Source organism: Apteryx rowi, unplaced genomic scaffold (assembly GCF_003343035.1).
Source record: "Apteryx rowi isolate R43461 unplaced genomic scaffold, aptRow1 scaffold_297, whole genome shotgun sequence".
Lineage (NCBI taxonomy): Eukaryota > Metazoa > Chordata > Aves > Apterygiformes > Apterygidae > Apteryx > Apteryx rowi.
The window spans coordinates 1,078,022-1,103,334 of record NW_020449385.1 but is presented as its reverse complement, the minus strand read 5'-3'; the positions used below and the strand labels follow the sequence as shown (position 1 = coordinate 1,103,334).

Genomic DNA, 25,313 nt, shown 5'->3' with positions numbered 1-25,313 from the left:
ATCCTATGAGCTGGAGACTTCACCAGAACGTCACCTGCATGTTTCCTGAGAAGAGGGTAAAGGTTAATCTAGAGACAAGATCATCTGTAGGCTGTTTCAGTTTTTGTTGGTACAACGGTGGAGGAGGCTGGGAGGGTTGAACTTCAAACCGTTCTGTAGCACGCCTATGGCTCTGTGCTGTTGTTCTTTGCTCTACTTGATGAAGGCTCTTTGCAAAATGAAACAGCCGTGCTTTTTCCTTTTTAGTTCCTGTATGCAAACCTATGTGTTACGAATGCTTGCTTTCACATGTGGGCGTGCATATTTTTGTGCTCACAGAGGGAGTACTAAAGAAATAGAAATGTTGTGATCACAAGTGAAATTAAAACATTATCTCATTAAGTTAAGAATAATGCTAATTGTATTTCAGTTGTGCAAATTAAGACTATTTGTCTATAGTCACAAAGAATTAAGCGGCCTAAATTGCAATTTTCTATTAAAAGTATCCAAATATATTAAGGAGATAGAATTAGGTTTTTAGATTGATTGTGTTTTCTGAAGCCTCTAATAGCTGCATGGGGGGAAAGTGATCAAGAAGGAAAAGAGAATGATTTACGGGTTTGTGTGTAAGTGGGAGAGGGTGGAAGAGGAGGCAAAGAAAGCCATTTCCTGCTGCTAAAATGGCATTTTATCTAAATGCCACTGACAGGCTGTATTTGGGGATTTCCATGCTGCATTAATGCGTTCATTGTATCTTGCAGTAGTTTATTTCTTGCTCTCTTGGAAGACTTTTACCTGTTCTTGCTGAGGCTGCCCACCTAGTCAGAATCCTTAGGAGGGCTTTAGCGAGTGGCAAGAAAGACTGCTCAGGGCAAACCTTTTTTTTTTTTTTTTTTTCATGGTAGTCATGATTCTGGTCAGTGGAAGATGGGAGCATTGAATCAGCTTGTGAGGGGAACCTACTTTTAAGGAGCAGATTGAGAGGAGGGAATACAGCCTCTTAGTGGAGCTGAAGGACTAGTACCTGCTGAGCATGTTCTTGGTGGGGAAGCAATTTCAGTGGGAAGCAAAGGGCCATACTGGATGCTAGCACCACTTGGTTTCTTTCAATCCTTGGGGGCATGGTAAGGGGGATGTGGTAGGTCATGGAGGGAGTGAAGGATGGTGGAACTCCATTGCCAACTCTTGGATCTGCGACTGGAATTGAAACAACTTATTATGTGGTCACCGGCCGTGACCGGACTGTTTGTAGCTCAGGGGAGAACAAATGACCCATAACAAATCTTATGGCTGCATCTATGTTAGCATTTTAGTTCACATTAGGAACTCTTTTCTGAAGTGAATCCTGCAGTCATCTGCAGTTACTTTGTTTTGGTTCATGTCTTGGAGCACATGAACAGGATGCCTTTTGGCTGTAGCTGAGTAGGACAGTGCACTCTGGTAGCACGCTCAGCACTCTCCAGCCACAAATGCATGTTCAGTCCACAGGGCCAAACTAGTGCTAGAATGAAGAAAAACCCCTGAGAGCGTATTGTGTGGATATCAGGTTTTTGGCACCATCTGTTCATTCTACAGATCTGGTCTTGTTGGGATAGCCTACTTGCTAATGTAGACATAGCCTGTGTTGCTGACCCCGCAAGTTTGACTGGAAAAAAAGAATGTGGCCCATGGTGTCACACTCGTGGCCCTGACTTTTCCTGTGGTTGAGAACTGTCTCAGATTCAGGACATCCAGCACATCATTAAATGAGACAGAAGAACTAAGTGCTCATGAGACTGTAGAAAATAGCTCTTAATCAGTGTCAGTCTTAGRAGGGTGTTGTTGGGAGCTACTGTCCTTGAGCTGATGCCCAGTTCTTGGGCTGCCTCTGCAGCCGTGAGTGATAGAGAGTGATCCAGACCTTTACCTCAGACCCTGATGCAGGGCAAATGGAGTTCCTTGCACCTTCTTTTGCAACAGCTGTGAGAGATGGGATGCTGGACTTGCTGGAAGATTGGTCTTGTGCCAGCATGGCAAATCATGTGTTTCACTGCCATAGTTCTCAATGGTTTGAGGTTAAAAAGAAAAAAATCTAGCAGGTATCTTAAAGGTGAGACCCTTGCATGGAAGGCAACATAGTCATAACTGAGGAGAGCMTGGTATTTCATCCTTTCCATGATTTTGTCCACAGTGATACAGTTAATGAGATATTGGAAGCTTGGCCAAACTGTGGATACGAAATACATACTGTTTCAGACTGTATTCATTTTCACTTTTTTGGTCACTCTGTATATTGCTGAAGCGTTCTAACCCTGAATATAAGAAAGCTTCTCCTAAAATGTTATCTGTAGAATCCAATTGCCTGAAGGTGCCCTTTTGATGTTTCGAAACAGACTGTACTGCAGCCGCAGCCTTAATCTGGCTCAGTACTGTGAAAGCAAAGGTGCTTAAGAAGTCCGGAGAGTTGTAAAACTAACTGCAGTTCAGCCAGTTCCCCACAATTGCTTCTTTACTTCCTCTTGGAGATGATGGTAAACTTTTAGCAGGATTGCATCATTAGACATTTTTTCAGAGCATTAAATAAGCTATGAGACTCTCTCTTTCTCTATTATTTTCTTCATAGAGATGTACCAGTAACAATTAGCATTCCACTGCTCTTCCATTTTCTACTTCAGCATGCCTCTGTACCAGACCAAATACCCTAAGCCCAGAATGATATGGCCATAGAAAAGTAGAGTCTYAAAGTGGATTTTGGTTTTGATGATAGTTGGAGTGGCTTCTTTCTCCTGCCTCTTGATGTATGATTTGGGAAAACTCGTTTCCCACAGTTTTATAATGATTGTCAGAAAACAGGTGTTAGGGTGGAGGAAGGTTTGATCTCAGCTGACATACTTTTGTTTCCAAGGGTAGTTTGGTAGGAGATTTTTTTACGAAGAAGGGAACAGACCAAACACTGCCAAAATGGTAGTGAAGAAAAGGGGAATATTAGATTCTGCTTGTAAAGGGATCATTTTGGGGCCCAGAGATAATAATCATTTTTGCTTGAGCTCTTTCAGGCAACCAGAGTGAGACCAAATGTCTGAAAGTTTCAAGCACACAGGATGTGGGGCCGTGCAGCTGAGCAAGTGGTATTCGCTTCCCACGGCCAATAGCCAGTACTGAAGGTAGCTGGCCGGAAATGGCATCTGATGAAGATCATTTCTTTGGTGCCCTATGCATTTCCGCTAATAGTTAGAGCAGCAAATAAATGTTCACATAACAGGCCAGAGGCTTGGTGACAAGCTTTTCTGTATGATGGAGATGACAAGTTATTGGTATTGGGGTCAACAGCAGCTTTTGACATTTCTGCTGGAGCCACAGTTAAAACCTGTGCTTGCACCGAAAGTACATGAGGTGCAAAGCTGCATGTATTGTCAGCATCCACTATCTGCAGTATTAGTAAGGACAAAGCTGAAGGCTACAAGTAAGTGCACTATGGTGTATTCAAGATTGGGTTTGCCTGAACAAGATGACTAAATTACATCAGCCTTTGAGCTTGCTGACTCCAGCAATGATACTTGTTTAGGTGCCGTCTAAGGAAACTGGTGTGTTTGTACTACCTTCAATTTGGAAGGAATCGTACCTCCATTGATTTCTGTGAAAAACATGGTTATAAAATTATAACAGACATGCCTTGTTTCTTCATTTGAATTGTAGGCCATATTCTGCTCGCCTACTTGAGGCGTAACTTAAACATTGTGAAAAAAGCCTTTCAATTCAAGAGAATGATCAGAGCACCTATCATTTGGGTCTGTCAAGCAGACTGCGGTGAATGGAGGGAAGCCATCACTGCCCGAGGATCACAGCTGTGGGAGGGATTCATTTTGCGCAGCTCCGGCATCTGGCCTAAGCTAGTCATCTAAATTCTTTCTATAGGAAGAGAAAAAGGGGTATCTTCATGGGGTGATTCATCCCACCCACCTTAGAAAAGGGTGATTCATTCTCTGGAGGTGCTTGTGTCTCRCCATTGACTATAGAGAGAAGCTGGGCAATGAGCTGAGACCGTATACCTGCCTCCTACACAGTTTGAGTTAGGTGAGATGAACGCCTTTCTCTAAGCGATAAGGACCTCAGCAATCTTGGGTAATTGATAGGGCAGGCGATGAAATCGAAAAGTCTAGATTGGACATCTCCATCTCTTTCATTGTAGCATGCCATACATAGGATGTCTTAAAAGGCACGTCCTGTGAATGTAAACATACTTGATTTAGATGGTACCACTAACAAATACAAACCTGCAGTTATCCTGCAGTATATTGATAAATAATTTACTCTTCTTCCGTTATACTTACTGCTAGCTGTTAGTAAAAGCCTRCCTGGCCTAGTAATTTCACCCAGTGGAGAAACAGCCCTAGATCCTGATCTTCTGGATTTATGTGTTTTGACTACTCTGCATGTTCTTTTCTCCTGACAGCAGCAGCTATAACTCTTCTAAACAGCAAAACTGTGAAATTGTAGCTTGGATTCCAGGCTTAGCTGTAGGAAAGCAAGCGTAGTAACGAATGCTATCTAACTCTCAACATACCATATACATTCCCTTAATAGTGCCAAGCCTTTCTGTAAACATTTTAGCATATGTTTCTTACTGCCATTCCACCCACTCACCAAATGCTGACCTGAAACCAGTCCTCTTCAGCATAAGCTTATTTCTTTGTGTTCCTGCTCTGACTGGCTATTGCAAGGACTAGTGCTGGGCAGGGTCCACCTGGATATCATACTCTCCTCTGTTTGCCAGCGTTGTTGCTCTTAATTTTCAGTGAACTTTTAATACGAGAGCCAGTAATCGCAAGTGAAATTTACAGCTAATCTGAGAATATGGTACCTTTAGAAGAGAYTTCCTGAATATGCCAATTAAGCTGTATAAAAGATCGATTATTCATACTGATTATTTTGTTCATTTTTAGATGTGGACTTAACTGATGTTATGAAATGCAAAATCCATCCACGCAAGGGGAGAAGAGCCCTCTGTAAGTACAATCAGTGTCAAGGAAATTGAAAATGTATCATTAGGTGAGAATAATAATAATGCGATTTAAATGAATAGCTGAGGATACAAGGAGTCTTTGAAAATTATTASACTCAGTAACATTTAAATAGGAGTAGTTTCAAAACCAAATGTCTATCCCCATTTTAGCTTCTCAAGGATTGATCCTTTTAAGGGTGTCAACAGCTACAGAAATTTTGGCTGGAAAACAAGCAGACTCTTTCACCTAACTGCTTTCTGACCTGTAGCTATGAGAACATGTTAGTCATTCTCTGGTAGGTTGTTTGTACGATCAGGGAGGGGAACATTCTGCCTAAATCTCTACAAGCACATTTTTTAACAGTTCTGTTTCATTAGAACACTCAAACTTAATGGACTTAGAAATCATTAAGCATCACATTACATAATGAAGCAACCAAGTAAAACCTATTGCTCAAAGAAGGAAAAAAAGTTCAGGAGAATGGAAGGACTTGGAAACTGGCAAAGAGTTTCAATGGAAGTTTTATTTAACCAAATCTTAAGAGATTCAGTACTCTTCCAGACAGACTGGTGGTTCACTAACCAGTTACCCACTTAAACAGAAAAAATGTTATTGTGAGAGTTGGCAAACGCTGGAGCAACCAGGTTGGCCAGAGAGGTTGTGGAGTCTCCATCCTCAGAGGTATTCAAAGCCCGACTGCACATGGCCTTGAGCAACTTGCTSTAGCTGACCCTGCTTGCAGCAGGAAGGTTGAACTAGATGATCCCCAGAGGTGCCTTCCAGTCTCAACTATTCTGTGATTCTGTATGAATTAGAAAACTGCCTGCTTTAATTATTGGTTGTCATGATATATTACACCTGTAAGCAGAGTGTCATGGTGCATACTGTCACTGAATCTCAGAACTTTTGGTAATGAGGATGTTCAGGGTTCTCAGTTTCTGCTGCTTCCATTCAAGAAGCAGAAACTGCTTGGAATTAGTTTATGGCATTCTGCCAGTGATTTATTACTATATAAACCTGAGTCACAGAGGGAAATTACTTTTTCTGAGTGGCAATAGCCTGGCCCACCTGCTGGACAGGGCCCACATCCTTCCTTCCTCCCTAGCATGAGCTCCATGTTTAAAATTCCACTCCTAAGCTCATGTAGATGGCCAGGGTTATGTTCAATCCATTCATTTATCTTTGAGGCTTAAGGTGCACCTAATTTTAGATATCCAGTGAAGCAGTCCTGTTTTAGAAGGTGCTCGAGTTCCCTGTAGAGTCACTGGAGAGAGGTAGGTTCTTTTCAAATCCTCCAGAGGGAGGTACTGACCAGTTAAATTYAGAGGCTTGAGTTAGGTAGATCAGATGCTCCTCTGGAAGCGTTCAGTCATATCTAAAATTTCTGCCTAAAACGTAAGTAAAAGTTAGGTGCTGTATTTAAGCAGAATGCCTCTTGCTCATTGTGAGGTGTCTCAGCCTAAGAAGGAAAAAAGAAATGTTCTCATTATGTGGAGTGGTTGAGATGTTTTGTAATTTGAATGAGGGGCTGCTGTGGAGGCACTGGTCACTGTAATACAACTTTTCAATTTTTTATATTTTGCTCCTGTCACTTCCTAAATGAATGGACACTATGAAATGAATACAAAAGTTTTATAACTGCAGTGTTAATATGCCAGATGGATGGAACATTCAAATTTATCAGCCAAACCAAGTACACCGCATTTAACCACATTTAGCAATGAAATGACATGTTCTATAGGCTGCGTGTTTGTTTTCTAGCGTAACGTTTGACATTATAGGCACCTTGAGGGGAAGAAAATCCTTTGTGCATGTGCATACACCAATAACGCGTAGGGCAAAGGAAAAGCGCAAACGCTGCTCTGTGCACCACGTGAGCAGTCATCCCCTAACTTTTTTTTCTTTACATAGCTATCCCAGAATTTCAGCCTCACTCTGGCCCAACAGGTTTTATTTATAGTTTTCATATCCCTTTCTAATGGCAGTAGAGTCTAGAAAGACAGTTTGCTGACGCTAACAACATTTCCTGCCCTTTTGTTCTACGTTCCGCCGCCCCGTTGTCCCTTTGTCCTTTATCTGTTGGTCTACCTCGGCACAACAGAGGCCCCATCTGACGAATTTACTTATGCTCCCCAAGGATTACGAAAACCAGAAAACTTCATTACGGATGATTTAATAACTTAGACAAAGGGGGAAGAAAGCAGCTGCTCTGTTAATGAGTCTCTCTCAGCCCCCGTTCTCTGACAGAAAAGCCTTTCTTGCATGTAGCACAGTCTTCACCAATTTGCAGTAAAAYGCTACAGATGCACTGTTCATGCCAATTGAGTTACCGGGCATTAGATCTGCCTTGAGCACTTTATTTGAATGGCCCGAGGCAATTTTATGGCTGTAGATTTGCTGCTGTTAAGAACAGCAGTAGCTGATAGTGGCCTAAAACTCTGGTGCATGTTTTTGCTCTCATTATTGCCTCCCGTGGTAATGTTAGAGGAATAGCAATTGGAGACAACCTGCTGCGCTCTGATCCTCTGCAAGACAAACATCACTAAAGCCCAGCAGCACGAAAGGAGGGGTTCTTCATGACAAAATGACAGCAAGAGAACACAGTCCCCGCCATGGTGCAAAATCCCGCACTGTGCAACGGGCCTCCACCATTGACGTCACCTCTGACATGCTAGGCCTTTCTTTAGCAGGTATGTACCTTCGTGTCAGCTGTTGCTCCGCTGCTCCTTTCAGCGTCTCCTTTATACTTCCAGTAGTTTTTYCTTTCCATTGCTAGAAAGTTTAGATGCATCTGGTTATCTGGAGGGAATGGGATAAAAGAATTACCCTGAAATTATAAAAAAAAAGTCTTAAAATTGCCAATTTTTAAATAGACTAAACACTAAAATTGGGGAGGGAAGAAAAAGAAGAGGTTAAACTAGATTTGGGGCATTTTTGTTTATCAGTCAAGAATAAGCAATAGGAGGAAAAACAACAAGAATGTCAAGGTTGTTAAGGAAGGATCTTGGCAACCTCCTCATATGACATTGGGTAAAATTTTTAAGAGAGTTGGGAAGCTGAGATTACTTTCCCTCATCTTTACTGGTGAGTAAATTAGGATTATAACCAGTGGAGGCTTTCTCTAATTAGTGAGCAAGACAAATACTTTCAAACTTCTCCCTATTCACTGATCACAGAGGAAACATATTTGATTTAATAATAGTGGAGCTAATAGTGGCTCAGACACTAAATAGTTTTAATCCTGTTGTTTTCTGCTGAGATTTGGGATTCCATATTCCTATAGTCCATATAATTTTGCCTAGTTTTGCATATTTTAGTGGTTGTCCCAAGATGTTTTATAAAATGAGATTGTCAGGTTTTTCAGGTCATTTTTTAGGTACCGAAGATTAGCTAATAAATATTTTAAATATTATTCATGGTTCATTGAATTAAAATATTAATATTTTCTGTAAAATATAATTTTTCCTCTGTATGACTGTAACTGCAGGGAAAGATTTGTATGACAGCAGTGGTTGGTAATCTTGTGTTAATTTTCTGATTTACAGGAAACATTCAGGATCCAGATGAGCCAATTTTAGAGTTCAGTTTAGGTAGGTTTAGAGGTTTTTATGATTATTTAGAACTATGCTAATTTTGATGGTATGTGCTATGGAGTATATGTGTCTATTTTTTATTGTTGATATTGAAATATCTTGCATATAGTAAGGATTGAAACTTTGATTTTTATGGAAATACGGTACAGCAGCTTTCTTGCTGCCTCTAAAAGTATATTTTAATACAGTATCTTTTAATAAACAGCAGTTTGATTTTGTGATACTTCTAAAAGTCTTTATTTAAAATATTTGTCCTATAAAATTTAAAATGTTTATTACATGAATGTTATATTTAAACGTTTATTATGTTTATTTGAAGGCACAATGAAACTGTGTCTTCAATCTCAGTGTATCAACAGTTCAGATCTTCAAGCAAAGTGAAGATTTACTGGAAACACCATTTTAGGATAGAATATTTTCTAAGAGTTAACGAATATTACATGTACCTTCTTTTATTTGGTCTTTGCTGTCAAGTGATTAATGTGGGATGCAGAAGTGTCCTAATTTCTGGGATGGTTAAATATGGACAAGAAGCTTGTGTACTGAATCACCACACTTGAAGAATAAGTGAAAAACATTTTCCCAATGAAAACTCAGTCCATGTTTTCAACTGCAGCATGGTTTTCTTGGCTAAATAGCAGGCTAATATTTGGGAATTTATGCTCTGATAGTATGTTTGAAATGAAAATTAGAAATTTGTCTCAGATGTACGTAAATTGTGTTATGAGTAATAATTTTAACTGGAACTCCTCAGAGCTGAATAAGTAATTTTAAATACCTTCAGATAAACTAAAAAACACACACATGGAACTGCAGAGCTGTTCAGTGTACATTTAAACATTTTGTTTGCCCAGCTAAAGCAAACTTGGAGCACAGTAGCTGTAGTTACCTGTATCTAACTAGATAAAATTTAGCTCTGAAATGCAGTGTAATTATATAGAATCACTCACTGGAATTTTTGATAGTTGTTTCCTACTCGCTGAATTCCCTTCCCAGCACTTAAAGTCATAGTAACATTTTAGAGGAAATAAATTAGTGCCCTTTTGCAATTACAAACTAGTTCTCCTCGGAGCAGTGCTGCTTGATCAACTTTCAAGCAATTCTGTTGGTTCTCCATGGCAAAATACCATTGGCTTAATACAGTGGGCTTAATGGAGTGTGACTTCAGATCAAATGCAGCCATGCTCATGGGATTCCCAGTGGAAAAGCTGTGCATGGACACTGTTATAATGAGCTGTGCCTGAGGGATGGATAGGCAGGTGGTGGAAGAGAACAATTTAGATTACACCCATACAGCTTGGAGCAAGACTATCTAATTACACACGTTTACTGTTCGCGTGGAGAAAGGTGAAGGATTTCCACTTTTGTGTTGTGGCAATAGAGTGAATATTAGGCCTTTCATGGCATTATTGCTCAGGGTATGTAATAAGCTTTTACAAAAATTGAGTTTTACAGCAGTATTAAAAAGACCGTGAATCTAAATTTATTTATCTATTCCATACCTAAAGCTTGCAGCGAGCTGCTAACTCCATCACTAGATCGAAAACCAAATAGTTTTGTAGCAGTGAGTGTAACTACACCTCCTCAGGCATTCTGGACAAAGCATGCACAGACAGAAATTATTGAGGTAAGTGGTCAGATACTGACAGATTAGATTTTAAAACTGAAGCTAATGCAAGAAGCATTCCTTCCTAACAAATATCACATTGCATTAATTTTTACCTTTTTTTGTTTATGATTATAGGGAACAAGTAATCCTATCTTTCTAAGCAGCATTGCCTTTTTCCAAGACTCTCTTATCAATCACATGACGCAAATCAAACTCTCCGTGTATGATGTGAAAGATAGATCTCAGGGAACAGTAAGTATTTTTCATTCTGTTGCCTCCCCAGGCACTGTGGGCTTTTCGCCACAATACTGATTGAGGCCCCAAGTGCCTGCTTTCTCATGACTTCTTCAGGGACAGCAGGGTTGTCCCTGCCTGTAGAGTGCTTCATGGGGAGACTCAGGGGGAAAAAGGAATACGTCCTGAGGAGGTGCGTTCTTCACAAGGAGCCAAGTTTGGGTCAGGGAGTGAAAATGAAGCATTCACCTAGGCAGTCTGAGTCCCATTCTGTTACTGCTCTCACTGTTCCTGTGTCAGTGGGCTTTAGCTTGTGTATTTTGAGAGGTGTCTTCCCTTCAGTCCTAGAGAAAGAGAAGGGCTTATTGCCCTCGAGTAGAAAGGGATTTCTGAGAAATTATTAAATTTATTAAATTTAGAAGGATTTTAATTAGTTATGTATGGGCATATGCACTTATATTTTTGTTCTTGTATTTTTGTGCATAATAATTGTATTTTAGACTTCTGTGCTGTGGACAAAGGCTTTGTGCATTGCAAAGGTAAAAATTACAGTTCTGGTACTCATCTTCTTTCCAGATGTATTTATTGGGTTCTGGGACGTTCACTGTAAAAGAACTCCTTCAGGAGAGGAATCACAGGTTGCACTTAACACTAAGGTTTGTAATGTTCTTCTGTTCCATTTAGGAATTAAGAAATCTTAGTTCCTGAAAGCGTGCTTAAAATGCGATGAAAGTTGTCCATGAGATGTGATAAAACCCTTTTTCTTTTTTTTCATTTTTAAGTTCCAGGCCACTATTAAAGGAAAACAGATTTTGTATTATATGGTAATTAAAACATGTAGAACAAAACCTTTTTCAACATGGTGATAGACTTTCAGACCCAAAACATGAAAGTCTCTTAGCATTTGTTAGATATTGGTTCTAGTTCTACATGTCACGAAAGTATTGGCAAGACCAATTTCATTTTTGTTCACTTGTCCTGTCAGTGTATGTGTCTGTGGAGAGTGGCAAAATACTGTATTTTTAACTAAGCTGAGACATAAATAGCCTGTGAGAGAGAGACTGAAACCCCTCAAAGCAGAGGCTTAGCTATGTGGGATACCTTGACTAGATAGAGAAATCTAGGTTCTGTTTACAATTTCAACACCTGCACATTGCTAAATGTATTTATTAATATAATGCACTAGGAATAAGAGGAGTTATCTTGTAGCAGCATTGACTGATGTAATTTTCTAATCTAATTCATATTGGAAGCTTTAGTGGAAAGAGTATGACTCAGGAAGAAATGAGAAAGGGAGGATGTGAGTCTGGTATCCATCCTGAAGGTAATAGTTCTGGTCATAGGGATCACACATGAAATCCAGTGTTGGACAAAGTTAGGCTCAGGGTTGGAGAARAGTGAAGAAAGCAAAGTGAGATTAAGCAAAGGGAGCTCTGATGTGTAAATGCACATTGTAGTAATGTGTAGGACAGGAATCCTCATCACAGAAGGGAAGGGGAAATCAGCTGAAGGGGAGAAGCATAATCGGAGAGACTGGAGAAGATGGTGTTTGTAGTACCAGAGGAATCAGCACTCAGAACAGTGACTGCGAGAGACACGCAGGAATCTGTTAACCCAGGCACAGCTAACCAAARCACAGACAAAGCTTTTGATGCTAAGAGGAGAGACGGATGAAGTTTTGGGCTTTTTCCTAATGTGTTGTAAAGAAAGAATTAACAGGTTTTAACAGTGGGGAGCCAATGAGGGAAATGAGTTAGGAAAGACACCAGAAGTTTGACAATGATGATGGGTAAAATAGCCTTAATTACTCATAGCTGTGAAGAAGAGGAGAGGTTTTTTGAGGGAGATGAGAAAGAAGAGGAATGTGTTGGCAGGACTTCCCTGGTCCTGTGTTAGACATGATTATTCTGTTAGATGTTGTTCTTTCATGACTAAATTGAAAATGGGCTTTAATAAAGTCATTGTTCTGCTATCAAGTATGTCTGATTATTAGAGCAAAGTGCCTGAATACGTGCACATCTTTTCTTTGTTACATTACCCATCAAATACAGGAACAGATGTGAAGCAATGTCTTATTTATTAAGTCTTAACGTCTTATACATACTTCATACCTTTGATATTTAGACCTTTTTTGTAGTCTTGTGTGCTTACTTCTTTTGCCTCTCCAGTATTGTCTGTTCCACGGATTTACTTATGTTTGCCTGAGTTCTCCCTACATTTTTTTTAATGTAGACAACAATCTTAAAATGCCATTTAAAACCTCTCTTAAAATAAGAACATAAAGTCTTTGCCAAAGTTAGGCTGTGTCATGGGTGAGACAGAATAAGCAATAACATGCGGTGGATCTGGATACACAGGTTTATTTAAGAACCAACAGGATGAGAGCTTTTATGCTACTTAATTCTCTCATACACACACTCCCTCGGTCGGTCCCCCCGCAGCACTACGTTCACTAGGTTGTGACTTCCCTTCCCAGCAGGGAGATTGCTGCTGCTCTGGGAGGGTCGGGCAGAAAGTCGTGTCACCTCTTGCTGTGCAACTGCTCCCAGTTACCAGACTTGGGCGTCAGCAGCAAAGGTCCCTGGGCATCCCCCGGCRTTTGTCTCCACGAATCTCCCTGATCTCCACTTCCTTCCCCCACTTCCAGGATCTCACCTCCAGCCAGGATCTTCACCCTCTTCTTTCCAAGACTATGTCTTTTTGAGAACCCTTCTTTTTGGCAGCAGCTATCCTTTCTGAAACCCCAACTCCCTGATTTTCCCAATCTAAATAGTCTGCAGGAGCACAAGGTGTGATCAGCCTCCTATTTGGTGCTTCTGTCTCGTGTCTCAACTATTGACTGGAGGAGTCAGAACATGCCACTTCTGTTTAGTCCAGGCGTTAGCAGAACTTATAACCAGCATGTGCTGGTTGCAGCTAGCAAGTAGCAGCTTCTGCTAGAGAGTTAAAAAGTTCAGTTTTGAGCATTCCCCCCACACAAGTACATCCAGGTATATGCCGCCTGTTAACGTTCACAGTGTAAGCTGGTTTTGCCTACAACAGGCTGACTGCAAAATCTGAACTCTCTACAGTATTACAGAAGTATTGAAACACGCACATGGTTTTAGGTTACCTGCAATTAGGAGGTCTGTATGGTATGTTTGAAAAATGAGGGGAGTGTTTTTCTACTGTTATAAGAATATGTAAAAGTAGGTTGAAAAGCGTCCTATTTAAAATGTTCATTAAGTGCACAGATTAAAAAGCCTTTTATAAGTGTTCCCTTGTTGATAAACAGGTCCACCTCCAAAAAAATTTCAACGCAGAGTGTTTGTTGCAGGTCTGCTGAAAGTGACCGTGTAGGTAACATTACAGTTATTGGATGGCAAATGGAGGAAAAAACTGACCAAAGGCCTCCAGTGACAAGGTCGCCTGATACCATTAACGGAAGGGTGAGTTGGACCATCGTATCCRCTTCAGAAAGACACAACTTTATTGACAGCAACAAAATAAACTAAGTTAAGATCTGCTGTCAAGTTCCTGTCCATCTTAACATTTATTAATTGTACTTAGTGTCTATGGTGCTTTACAACTTCAAAAAACTATAAAGAGCAGCCTACTGATGGTGCAGCAGTTCTGTATTTTGCAGAGGTGCTCGTGTTTGGGGTTAAAAGTCTGGGAGAAAATTCTCACTTACAGTGCTTAAGCTTTAGATTCAGTTGCTTATGTCTTCATCAGAAATGGGCTTGCAGTACTGTACATTGGTGTACCTGGTGCATCTATAAAGCAATAATCAGTTTCTCAAAGATGCGGTACTGCACCCCTATGAATTGGAAGGAAACATCAAGCAAAACTGTGATGGGGATGATCAGGGAATGTAGAGTGGAATTTCCAGAATTTCGGTAGGCGATTTTTAAAGAGGACATACYTTAAAAGATTTTAATAAAACTGAACATGTTATTTGAATACTGACTTTTTTTTGTGATGGCAAAATATTTTTCTGAGAGCAGATATTTATAATCCTTGGTCAACCTAGACATATGTTTAATTCTGTAAACCTTGTATTCTGAATATATTTGTGATAATTGCAACCATATCCTTGTGTCACAGTTACAGTGTGGGTTAGTATCACTTTGTATCAGGCCAGAGCTATAGCTGGCATACACTGGTGCAGTGGCTTTGAGGTCTTTGGAGCTGTGCTAACTTAAAGTAGCTGAAGAGCTGGGTGATAATTTTTACAGTATTTAGAATTGTGCAGTAGTAACAAATAATAATCTTTATATTGGAAAGTTTGAGTGGATTTATTATTTCGGTCTGTAGTAGTTTTTGTCCACAGTAAGCATATTTGGAATGTTTATTTTAAACCTGCCTTCTGTTGAATATTCCCTTCATGTTTGTATAATAGGGTCATCACTGCGTGGTTGTTTTTCTTTTTTTTAGATGGTATTGCCAGTTGATGAAAGTTTAACAGAATCTTTAGGAATCAGGTCCAAATATGCTTCCTTGCGGAAAGATGCACTGCTGAAATCTGGTAAGATGCTATGGACTGTAACTAGAATGCTTTCAGCATCAGTAAAAGCCAATGTCTTGCTGTCTGTGTGTGGCCCCAGGATATTTAAACAGATGTTTCATTTGAATTGGAACAGGCTGCTGATTGAGCAGCCCTTTGTAGGAGGATCATACAAGAATAAATTATTTTATCATCTGCACTATGGTTTTGGATAGTAAAAATAGCAGAAGCAAGCTTTTTTCATTCATTAGACTGGTGGAAAAAACTCCGTGCAATCTGCAAGTCTATTCCTAAGCAATCATTAGGGGGGAAAAATCAGAGGAAARTAGTTGCATTAAATTTTTTTTAAAGACAGGTTAGTTTTCCAGCAAGGTAGTGCATGAGGGGAAAATGTACAGTATGTAAATAAATTAAAATGTAGAATCTGTATTTTATTTCCTTACCAGAGCTTTAAAACATTTGGAGTTTTTTTTCTATGAACATTGGAAGAATGGTCATTGCAGAATGTCCGTGCTTGGAAAAGCTAGACTGGTACCTTGCTAAACTAGATGCAGCATGTTAATGAATCTAAGCCACTTACTTTACTCAGTTAAAACCCTATACTTAAATAACATGGTTTTAATACTTCAGTGTTTGGTGGTGCCATTTGCCGAATGTATCGCTTCCCCACGACGGACGGAAACCACCTGAGAATCCTGGAGCAAATGGCTGAGAGCGTACTGTCGCTGCACATCCCCAGGCAGTTCGTGAAGCTTCTTCTAGAAGAAGATGCTGCAAGGTGAGCAAGAGCAGGCTTGCGTGTGCTGTAATACAGCAGTGATATGGCAGTTGCTGAGTTACCAAGGAATGCATTTGTGTTAATGCACGGAGAGACTGAAGCAAAAATAGCCACAGGAGCAACTTACTGACTGTGCTGTTGCAGTAAACAAGGTTTCATGTCAGTACTTTTGCTTCTGTTCTTTAGATATTAGCTTCATTCTAGGCCAGATCCTTCTCAATAGGTGTAAATCAGCATGACTGTACTGACCTCAGGTGTGGCACATGACCGTTTAYACCAGGCAGGACTCTGATCCTTTGCTTTATAGTAGATTTACCTAGAAGTTACACAACAGGAAGGCAAGGCCGTGAGTCATATATTGATCTAGTCATTCTCAGTGCAGCTACTACATTATTCAACGGGAAATGTACAGTTCTATAAAAAACAAGTTTTCAGGTACCCGAAGTAAATTTTTAATGATTCTCAGTTACATGTTGGAGCCCCAAGTGTTATTTTGCCCAGCTGAACTCTTAAAGGGCTGCGGGATGGAGGTGTTTGCATTCTTAATTCATGTGTGTCTGATGGGACAATTGTTCCTAAAGCCTTTGTACTACAGTGATGAGCAAGGATACAAATCCTTACTTTTTGGGTACGATGGGGTGGGGGTGGCAGGGAGACTCAGTGCTACTGCATGGTTTGCATCAAGAGAAACTTTAACTTCTGGATAAAACAGCCTTGGGATGCTGCCACTGGGAGTTGCTGAACATGGAATATCATCTCCTCCAGATGCCAGTCCTCTTCAGCTGCTTGAGGAACATAGAATGGCCCCTGAAACAGTTACTGCATCATTGGCATATGGCATTTCTGCTGTCCTTGGTAGAGACATTAATACCTGTTCTTTTTATAGTGTTAAAGATTCCACAAAAGTAATGTGAAAGAGGAGAAGGATATGCACATTCTTGGGCATGGCTAACTGGTGCAAATGATTGCATCTGTATTGTCTCTTGCCTTGCCTGAAAATCAGCTGCACCATGTGGCTTGAGCTGTTTGCCACTGCAGTCATAGCAGTAGGATTTGYGTTGGAGGCTGCTCTATGCCTTGGTCTCCCTACATGGCCCAGTAGGCTTTTTCTTGATTAGAGCCTCTGTGTGAATCAGCGTGTGAGCTGCATAACGTTTGGGCTTGAGTGTATGCTGGTGTGAGAGTACAGAGGTGCTGGTGGTGAGAAGATTGGTGGTGGACTGAAGAATTAGGACGATACTGCAGATAGGGGTTATCTATTCCTCTCACAAATTACTGATAAACCCACAGATTATATTACTCCATAATAGTGTGACTGTGTTAGGACCAGTGCATTGGAATATGTCATTTTTTTATATATAGTATCATTTATATGCTTCAGCATATGTTTTTTTTTTTTTAAACAAAGTTTATCACTAATATAAAGAAAAACAAAGCTGAATTCAAAATTAAATGTATCTCAATGTTTCATGGAGGGAGGGAATCTGGATAGGTGAGACAGCATAAATGAAAGAGTAGTAACTCCAGCTGCTGAAAATGTTGAGAAAAAGACAGAGACAACACTGAAACCAGCTGAGTGGAATGAATAATTAGAGCAGCAGACAGAGAAGAAAAGTCAGAACTGCCTTGAAGGTGAACTCTGAAAAAGCTGAGTGACTTCCATGCTATGAAAAGCAAGCAGAGGTAGATCACAAGAGCACTGACTCCTCTCAGTGTGTTGAGAGATGGCTTTGAAAGTCAGAAGAGTAGTTTTGAGTGGAAATCAAGCATACAGAATAAAACCAAGTAAAAATGAGATACCATAGGGCAGTAATGACCTGTTCTCATTTTAGGAGGTGGGAGGGAGAAGGGAATCTCTTAAGCATTTTGTAGGTGTACTCTGAATTTGCTTCTTTTGAAGCAATTAACTCTCTTGTAGGTAACATGCCCATTTATGAGTCTTACTTTCCTGCATTTGTAGATTGTGGTTTGCAAACATAATAGTTTATGTGTTCTATATAAAAGCCAGGTTTTCCGTGGAGATGATAAAATAATTTTAGCTATATTACTGAGTGCCGGCTTTTTATTTTGGGTATATTTGAATCTACTCCTAGAGGCCTAATTAAGTCTGACTTTAATTAAACGTAAAACTATCTTGTGCTCTAAGCATCCTGTATTAATACATTTCAGCTCCTTTGGGATAATTTGAAAGAAAATGATGTGTTAATCCATATGAGCAGGAGTAGTCTACAGTGTGTGCATGTATTTTGATATTTTGCAGAAATGATGACTTCCCACAAGAAGATTGCAGTTAATTTTTTTTTTTTGAATGTATGGAAAAAGCTTACTCGTGACACGACTGGCTGAGTTTTTGAAATTCACACTGTGAATTTTTGCTGCTGTTCTGCCTTGTTTTTAAGGGAGGTGCACTGAGTAGAAGTGGTCTGTTGTGTTAAGGTCATCAAGCTCTTAAACTCCAGAGAGCAAATGCTGCATCCTGCATTGCCATCCTGCTGCGACCTTGATGGCGGGGAATTGGGGATATGCTTGCACACACTGGGCATGACTTGTCCATTATTCAGTGTATCTCTGGTTCTCTATAACTTTCCTCACTGTACATTTAAAAGCACCTATTAATTATGAGGTGCAGCCATGATAATATAAAGAGTTGGAAAGCTTCTCCGTAAGATGCCCTCTGTAAGGGACATGGTTTAACAACCTGAAGATAACGAGAGGAGAATTTAAGGTGAATGGGAAACGATGTGGCTTCCTGGTAGACTGTGGATAATGAAGTTCCTTAAAGCCTTAGCCTTGAAATGTGGCTGCTCAGAGGCTCTTGCTAAGAATGGGTGGAGATCTGCAGATGTGTAYTGCATACAGTTCTGGGTTAATAACAAGGCAGGTGACTGCTAATAGAGCGTTGTATCCTCTGTGAGCCATGCAATTCACACAGTTACGCTTTGTGAGTAATTAGTGAGAGTTAGTGGCCCATCTCCCTTTATTCAGTTGAGGGGACACTCAATGMGGTGCAGAATTCTTCTTTTTTGCCAGTACTATTATRTTTCTAATGAATTTATTTTAAGATGGGTTTCTGTTACATATATTTGAATTAGTGCCCTATTTTGTGTTCTCGTTACAGCGTGGAAATTAGCACAGTCACAGTTTATGTTCATAGGATATCTCAGATTTGACCAAGTGCTCTTTTCTCCACCATCTGTACTGTAGCCCAGAGGAATGCTAGGCAGCTACACCAGCACAGCTGCTACTGTCTTAACATCAGGGTGACAGTTAAAGTGTCCTTGGATAATGACAACTGCTGTCTCTTACATAAAGCCTCTCTGGCCCAGAGCTCTTTGAAAGGAAACAACTAGCCAGGGGGATATTTGACTACCTAACATTTATGTCATGCACATCCCCTGGTATCTCAGGGCCTCATGGGACCAACAAGTAAAGGATATGATAGCTTCTGTATCACTTGAAGTTTTAAGCCATCAATTTGCTGCAGGAAGGCCTGGGCTCAACTGCATGACTTGTTTTGTGCAGGGAGCTTGACAAGGTGATCATAATAGCATCTTACAGATAAGCAGTTTRCAAGACGGAAGTGAAAACATCTTTTTTCAAGTCACTGGTGAATACAGTTTACACTGTATTTGCCTGTTGGCAAATCAGTYTGATGGTTTCTTGGAAACTTGCCTCCTTTTGATGATATCCTAAATACTGTAGAGTAGGAATTACTCCGTCAAATGCTGTCTCAAATTGTATACAGATAATTGATTAAAGCTATGGGTAATGGATATTGAGAGAATTGCAAAAAGAACTGCTGAATCCTTTTGACAAATGATAGTTCTGCCTCCTCTATGGTAATGTGCTGTTGAGTTCTCTTCAGTGTTGGCTTGTTTACTTTTTCCCTTCTTCCTTTATTCCAAGTAATATGTTTAGTCCAACAAGATAGTAATCACAAGCATTACATGAAACACACCGCATGTTTTTCAGCAGCACTATTGAGGAGCAATATGTAACACAGGATTGCCATGTGTGATTGAAAATCTAGCAGTTGGAGTATGACAGGGAAGCCAAGGTTTTTTGCTGTTCATATCTGGGGCTTTCCAGTTGTCCTGTATTCCACCTAAAGTGAAACTTGAGTGCCTAAAGACCAGAATYGCAGAAGAAAGTTTTGTTGGCTCATCTCCTGTCTCTCCAAATGCTTATAAATGCCAGGCTTTTGGGGTCTTCCCTGTCTGGCCTTGGAAACTGTTGTGTAGATACCTGACATGAGGCACAAGGAGTGTCTGTGGTGGCCAGATAGATGCTAATCTCCCACCTAAACCCGTCACAATTTGGATTTAACCTGAGAGCGACCTAAATTCTGTTAAACATCCTAGAAAAGTCATCCCTGTCCCAAGTCACCTGACATGATGACAGGGCCCGTCATCTGCAAATCAGTCAAGTAGTTTGAGGGCTTCTGCTGAAAGGTGGGAAGCTTTGATTCAAGGTCCTTTTGACCCCAACCCCAGGGGAGCATGGTGTATTTGGCCTGCAAAGACTCTGTATACCTTGGGGTAGAGCTTGACAACTGTGCTTTGGGGCATAGATTTGGGGGCATTCCTGGTGACTAGGTTAATCTGCAGTGAATTCAGAATGTGTCAGCTGAGGATGGTCCTCTGTTGCAATAATGTGAAATGCCTGTTCTTGCTGAAGTGAACAACTGAGCTAAACACCTCTCTTTTTTTCCTTCCTTTTCTAGGGTTTGTGAACTAGAAGAGCTAGGAGAGCTGTCTCCCTGTTGGGAAAGCCTTCGTCGACAAATAGTCACTCAGTACCAAACAATTATATTAACTTATCAAGAAAATCTAACAGACCTGCATCAGTATAAAGGTCAGCAAGATCTATTTTCTGTATTAAAACAATGCACCTCAATTGTGCTTGTTAGTGTTCCTCTTAAGTTGGGAACCTAGAATGTTTTAGTTTTAGTTTGATGAGTAAAAATATTATTTTTAGGTAGTTTTTCTTTATTAACATTTATTGTGAATTTGCTGATGATCTGAGAATATTTGTCTGCTTCTTTCTCTTATTTCACCCTGAAAGTACAGAACAATTATGAGCAATAACAGAAAGGCTGATCTTCATGTATATTTTTCTCCCTTCTTTACTTTCAGCACATAGCAAATGCTGAACAAAGCCCCTTGAGTATTTAAGCTTAGGCAGAAGCAGAGGATTTTTAAAGTTCAGATGCAGAATAATTATTTTTCTCCTGCATTTCCCAGGTCCTTCATTTAAAGCCAGTAGCTTGAAAGCTGATAAAAAATTGGAATTCGTTCCCACGAATTTACATATACAGAGAATGAGAGTCCAGGATGATGCAGGATCAGGTATATCTTTTATTTTTCTCTTTCTCCATTTTATTCTATTTCTTTTTTCTCCATTTTGGATTTCTGTCCTCAACCSCATAGCCAAGTTTCCCCATACTGTTACTCTGTAGTAGTAATACTACTTGACATTTTTATAGCACCTTCCATCCTTGGATTCCAAATTTCTTTGCAAAAGAAGAGGTGTAAGTRTAATTGTCCCTGTTTTACAGGTGGCAAAACTAAGTTCTGGAGTTAACTGTGCCCAGGGTGACACAAGTGAGCCTTGATGCTGGGGAATCCATTGGCTTAAGCTGCTGTGCCCCTTCCAGTCTGTTTGGATCTTATCAGGGTAGCAAAGGTTCTGACTGTTGTTTATTGTTAAGTTTGTGTGCCTTTATTTTCTCTAGAGCCATCAAATAACATCACATCAGTTCATTCGCAACAAGCTTGTTTCTTCATAAATAACCTAGTTTTTCCCCTTCTTTTAATGCTAATGGACACACACTTGTACTGTATCCATGTAAGGGATCCCTGTAATGGCAGGTTTAGTGTAAAGGCTAATACTCAAGGCATCTTTTTCACTGTGAATCTTCTAGATCAAGAAACAGAGGACCTGCATTCAGTATGTTTTTTTTCACTTCAAAAGTACTTGATGGATTTCCAGGGTCTCTAAAACAATTCAAGTTTTCTGTGTCCTTCGAAACACTGGTACGAGGCTTTACAAAATTACTTTCAGAGTAGCTTTTAAATTTCCCACAGCTGTTTGTCCACAGTAGAGATGACAAGCTTTCATTTGTAAGTCCTTTTTGTCCATCCCAGATCAGAACTACGACATAGTCACCATAGGAGCACCAGCAGCTCATTGTCAAGGCTTTAAATCAGGTGGCTTGCGGAAAAAGCTGCATAAATTTGAAGAGGCAAAGAAACAGTAAGTAGAAATATTTTTGTGTCAGCTGATCTCATGCCTTTTCCTAGTGGTTCATGCTCAGTGGTTTGGAATATCATTACATTCCATGTTTTTGTTGCACCTCATTCAATAGTTCTACTATACAATAGGAAGATTAGTTCATATTTTTCCAAAGAATAAGAAAAATAGTTTCCCCTTTATTTTACCATATTTGTTTGTTTACTGATAGGCCCTTTGTAGAGGTCTTTTTAGCGAAATCTTTCCAGAACACTTATTGGATTATTTAGTTTAGCTATTTTAAGTGTTGGGTTTGAGTTCTGCCTAATTTTAGGTTAGAAAATTTGTCTGTAGAACCTCCTTAGTTGCACCACATCACACTTTCAACCCATTATTTTCAGGAGACTTCCACCCCTCTCATAGCTTCAAGGAGTTCAGGTTGCTGAACTCTCCCTAGTATAAAACAGCTGTGCTTGATAGGCAAATTTCTTGTTGACAGCTTGGCCTGAGTTCTGGGAATATTGCGGGAGGTTTTTCTGTACTGCCTCGAGGTTTATGCAGACTATGTGCAGATTAGGCTTCCGAACCTGGCCTCACTCTGCCCTACAGGCAGGATGCTTCACCTCCACAGTCCCTGTCTTCAGGGACTGTCTAGTGACCTCTCTGGAATTGCAGCCATAGGTACTAGAGAAAAAGGCAGAAACTGGGAAGGTCACCTATGCTAAAGGGGCAGACCTGCATGGTGTCCACTCTGACTCCCAAGGAAAAGATGATACCACCTGGGTCTGCATTACCTTTGCTGCAGTACAGAGAATTTGAAGAACAATGAGAGCAGCACTGCAGGGAGTTGCTGTAGCCAGGGAAAGGAGACCTTGGCAGTGCTGTTTTGAAGAAGGGATTGATGGTTTGGAGCTGATGTGGGAAATGAGTGCCCTGGGAGTCAGGCTCTGCCAACTGCAGAATCAGTTTTGACAGTGGATAAGTAAATAGCAGCATCCTGTGAACAACAGTCAGATGTRTTAAAAGATCAGTACAAAAATCTGCCCGGTGTAATTGTTCCTGACTTACAGAGTGGGCTAGGATGGGACTACAGGAAACTGTAAACCTGGAAGCACTGGTATGCTAGGCTCATCCTCCCTGGTCTTTTGACACCACTGTTGCTTTCTGAAATACCCTCCTTCTGTCACCTTAGATGGGTCTCTCTCTTGCAATATCCAAGGTCCTGTGTGGTTTTTATTCTCCCACATTAACTAAGCTGATCAGAGAGCTTAATTTCTGTCCAGTGCTTTTTCTCTAAGCATTACAGAACTCTTCTTTCTGGGTCCAGGAAAACTGCAGGTTCCACATTTGAAGAATAACTTTTCTGTGGTAGTACTTTCAGCAGGAGACGGCACAGGTTGTGGGCCCTTTGTTACACTGTAGAATTATTTTGGGGAATTTTCCTGTTCCAGCATTCACTTAGAAGACAGCACTTTTGTAGTAATTTATTCCAGGTCAAGTAAAAGCAAACAGGGACAAATAACATGTCCATACAGAGAATCATAATAGGTTTTTAACACAGAAGATTAGAAAATCAAGTATTAATTATCAGGTATTTCATCCAGACTGTTTAAGCAGGTGTTTCTGTTCTAGAGCATTTATTACACTCATTTTTTGGAACTGTAGAAAGCCAAAAAGAATTGAAATATTCTGTGGTTTGAGATTTAACAAAATGCATTTTGAAAGACCTCGTGCTATGTAATCAAGACCTCCTGTCATGTGCTTAAAGTGTAAAACCAGCACTGTGGGCCACAGCCACCAGAAATTCAACAGTTTCAAAGGATGAACTTGAAATACTGTGGCGTCAACTGAGTCAATAACAAAGAGTCCCTTCTAGTTTGGTATGTGTTAAAAAAATTCAATAACAACAACAATCTGCAGGTAGAGGCAGTGCCTGCCAGCCACACTGCAACCAGGAATGGGTCATGTCCTCCATCTTCTGATGTCTTCAGTGCAGATGTAAACACCTGAGCTCGGTATCCTGGCAGATACCTGTGGAGGATGTGCCAGATACCCTGTAGGTATCTGCAATAGGTGAGGTTTCCYGTTTCTCTCCATGGACCGTACAAGCAGTATAGGAAGACTAGCTCGTTGTATCCAATCCTTCATTTCTGTTGTTGGTGTTAATTTTAGGGCCTATGTTATCAAAAAGTTAGGGCTCGGGATTGCAGTGGCCCTTGCTAGCCTAAAACACATCAAGAGTACGATCCTGCCTGGGATTATTGATAAACATATCATGTTACATTATGTATCCCATGTCTTGATAGCTGACTAAAATATGTTGTAAATCTAATTGATATATGTACTGATCTGGTGGTATGAATTTCAACTTAGCTATTAATGTAAAATACAATTTTAGGATCTTCCTAGTAAGATGGCCTTTTTAAGTACTTCTTTGTTATCATACAAACATGTATAGTAGAACCGAGTTCCATCTCTTTGATTTCACTGTTATGTAGCTATTGTTCAGTTCTTTTACCTTTCACTGTCAAAATCGCTCTTTGCGAACCCACAGCATTTCCCTCAGACAAATGGTCATCTGGCAATCTGTGTTTTTTGCTTACAAGTTTAATCGTATGTACCTGCCTTGTTGAAAACATGACACAAGTATGTTATTTCCCCAAGCATCCTTTGCTTTGTTTTCTGCTTTTGGTATTTGCTAACAATCTGCTAATTTTATTTTGGTTTTTTGTTTTTTTTAGCAGTTATGAGGAGTGTTGGTGAGTTTTCTGTTTCTGAGTGTTCTGTAGRGAGGGTTTCTGTTCCTTGGGTTTGTTTGTTTTTCCTTTTTCTTTTCTTTGTCAAAGATCTAGCGTGTTTTAAAACGTGCAGGGYTTTTTAATGTCATGCATCATGGCACCCCTCATTGTGCTCTGAATGACTGTAGTTACTCTGTAGAACATGATGTGTGAATGAATTTCATTTCATCTGCAATGTTTGTTTGTAATGAACAGCTAGCTTCCCAGCTCTCTCTGATCCTAAAGTCAGAAAGCTGCAGATCAGAAAAAAAGAATTTGTATCTCTTCCTCTGTTATTTCTGGTGAAAACATGTAACCATTTAGACAGAGAGAGAGAAACCTTCTGTGAGAAATAGAAGATAATGAAGATAATGCTACATATTTTTTAACCTTTATGGTGACATATTGGGCATGGTTTATATTTTTGTAATCCATGTCTTCACTGAAACATTTTCACCTAACCTTTGTGTATTTTTCTTCACGTCRTGGTATTCAGTGCTATAAAAAGGGAACATTACTTGATGGTTGAACAGTGCAGAAGTTCTGCTCTAAATTACTTACATTTGGGGTTGAATCCCTAATCCACTGAGAGCTTTAAGCCTGTTATAGCTTACTTATGTAGTCCAATGAGAGCTGTTCATTTG

At 40.1% G+C, this 25,313-nt stretch overlaps 1 protein-coding gene across 13 annotated transcripts in view; it reads left to right on the top strand.

Moving 5' to 3' along the window:
* Positions 1-25,313, top strand: part of INPP4A (inositol polyphosphate-4-phosphatase type I A) — a 98,600-nt gene that overhangs the window by 36,348 nt on the left and 36,939 nt on the right. For 6 of the 13 annotated variants that reach the window (XM_026069463.1, XM_026069458.1, XM_026069461.1 and 3 more), the window contains 13 exons: positions 4,902-4,964; positions 7,447-7,651; positions 8,507-8,551; positions 10,063-10,181; positions 10,299-10,415; positions 10,974-11,053; positions 13,672-13,825; positions 14,814-14,904; positions 15,514-15,661; positions 20,385-20,515; positions 20,905-21,009; positions 21,808-21,916; positions 24,634-24,651. In XM_026069463.1, coding sequence (XP_025925248.1) covers positions 7,546-7,651; positions 8,507-8,551; positions 10,063-10,181; positions 10,299-10,415; positions 10,974-11,053; positions 13,672-13,825; positions 14,814-14,904; positions 15,514-15,661; positions 20,385-20,515; positions 20,905-21,009; positions 21,808-21,916; positions 24,634-24,651 — 1,223 coding nt within the window. In that variant the 5' untranslated portion in view covers positions 4,902-4,964; positions 7,447-7,545. The remainder of the gene's footprint in view (positions 1-4,901; positions 4,965-7,446; positions 7,652-8,506; positions 8,552-10,062; positions 10,182-10,298; positions 10,416-10,973; positions 11,054-13,671; positions 13,826-14,813; positions 14,905-15,513; positions 15,662-20,384; positions 20,516-20,904; positions 21,010-21,807; positions 21,917-24,633; positions 24,652-25,313) is intronic. The other 7 variants (XM_026069464.1, XM_026069462.1, XM_026069457.1 and 4 more) reach the window with 3 other exon arrangements.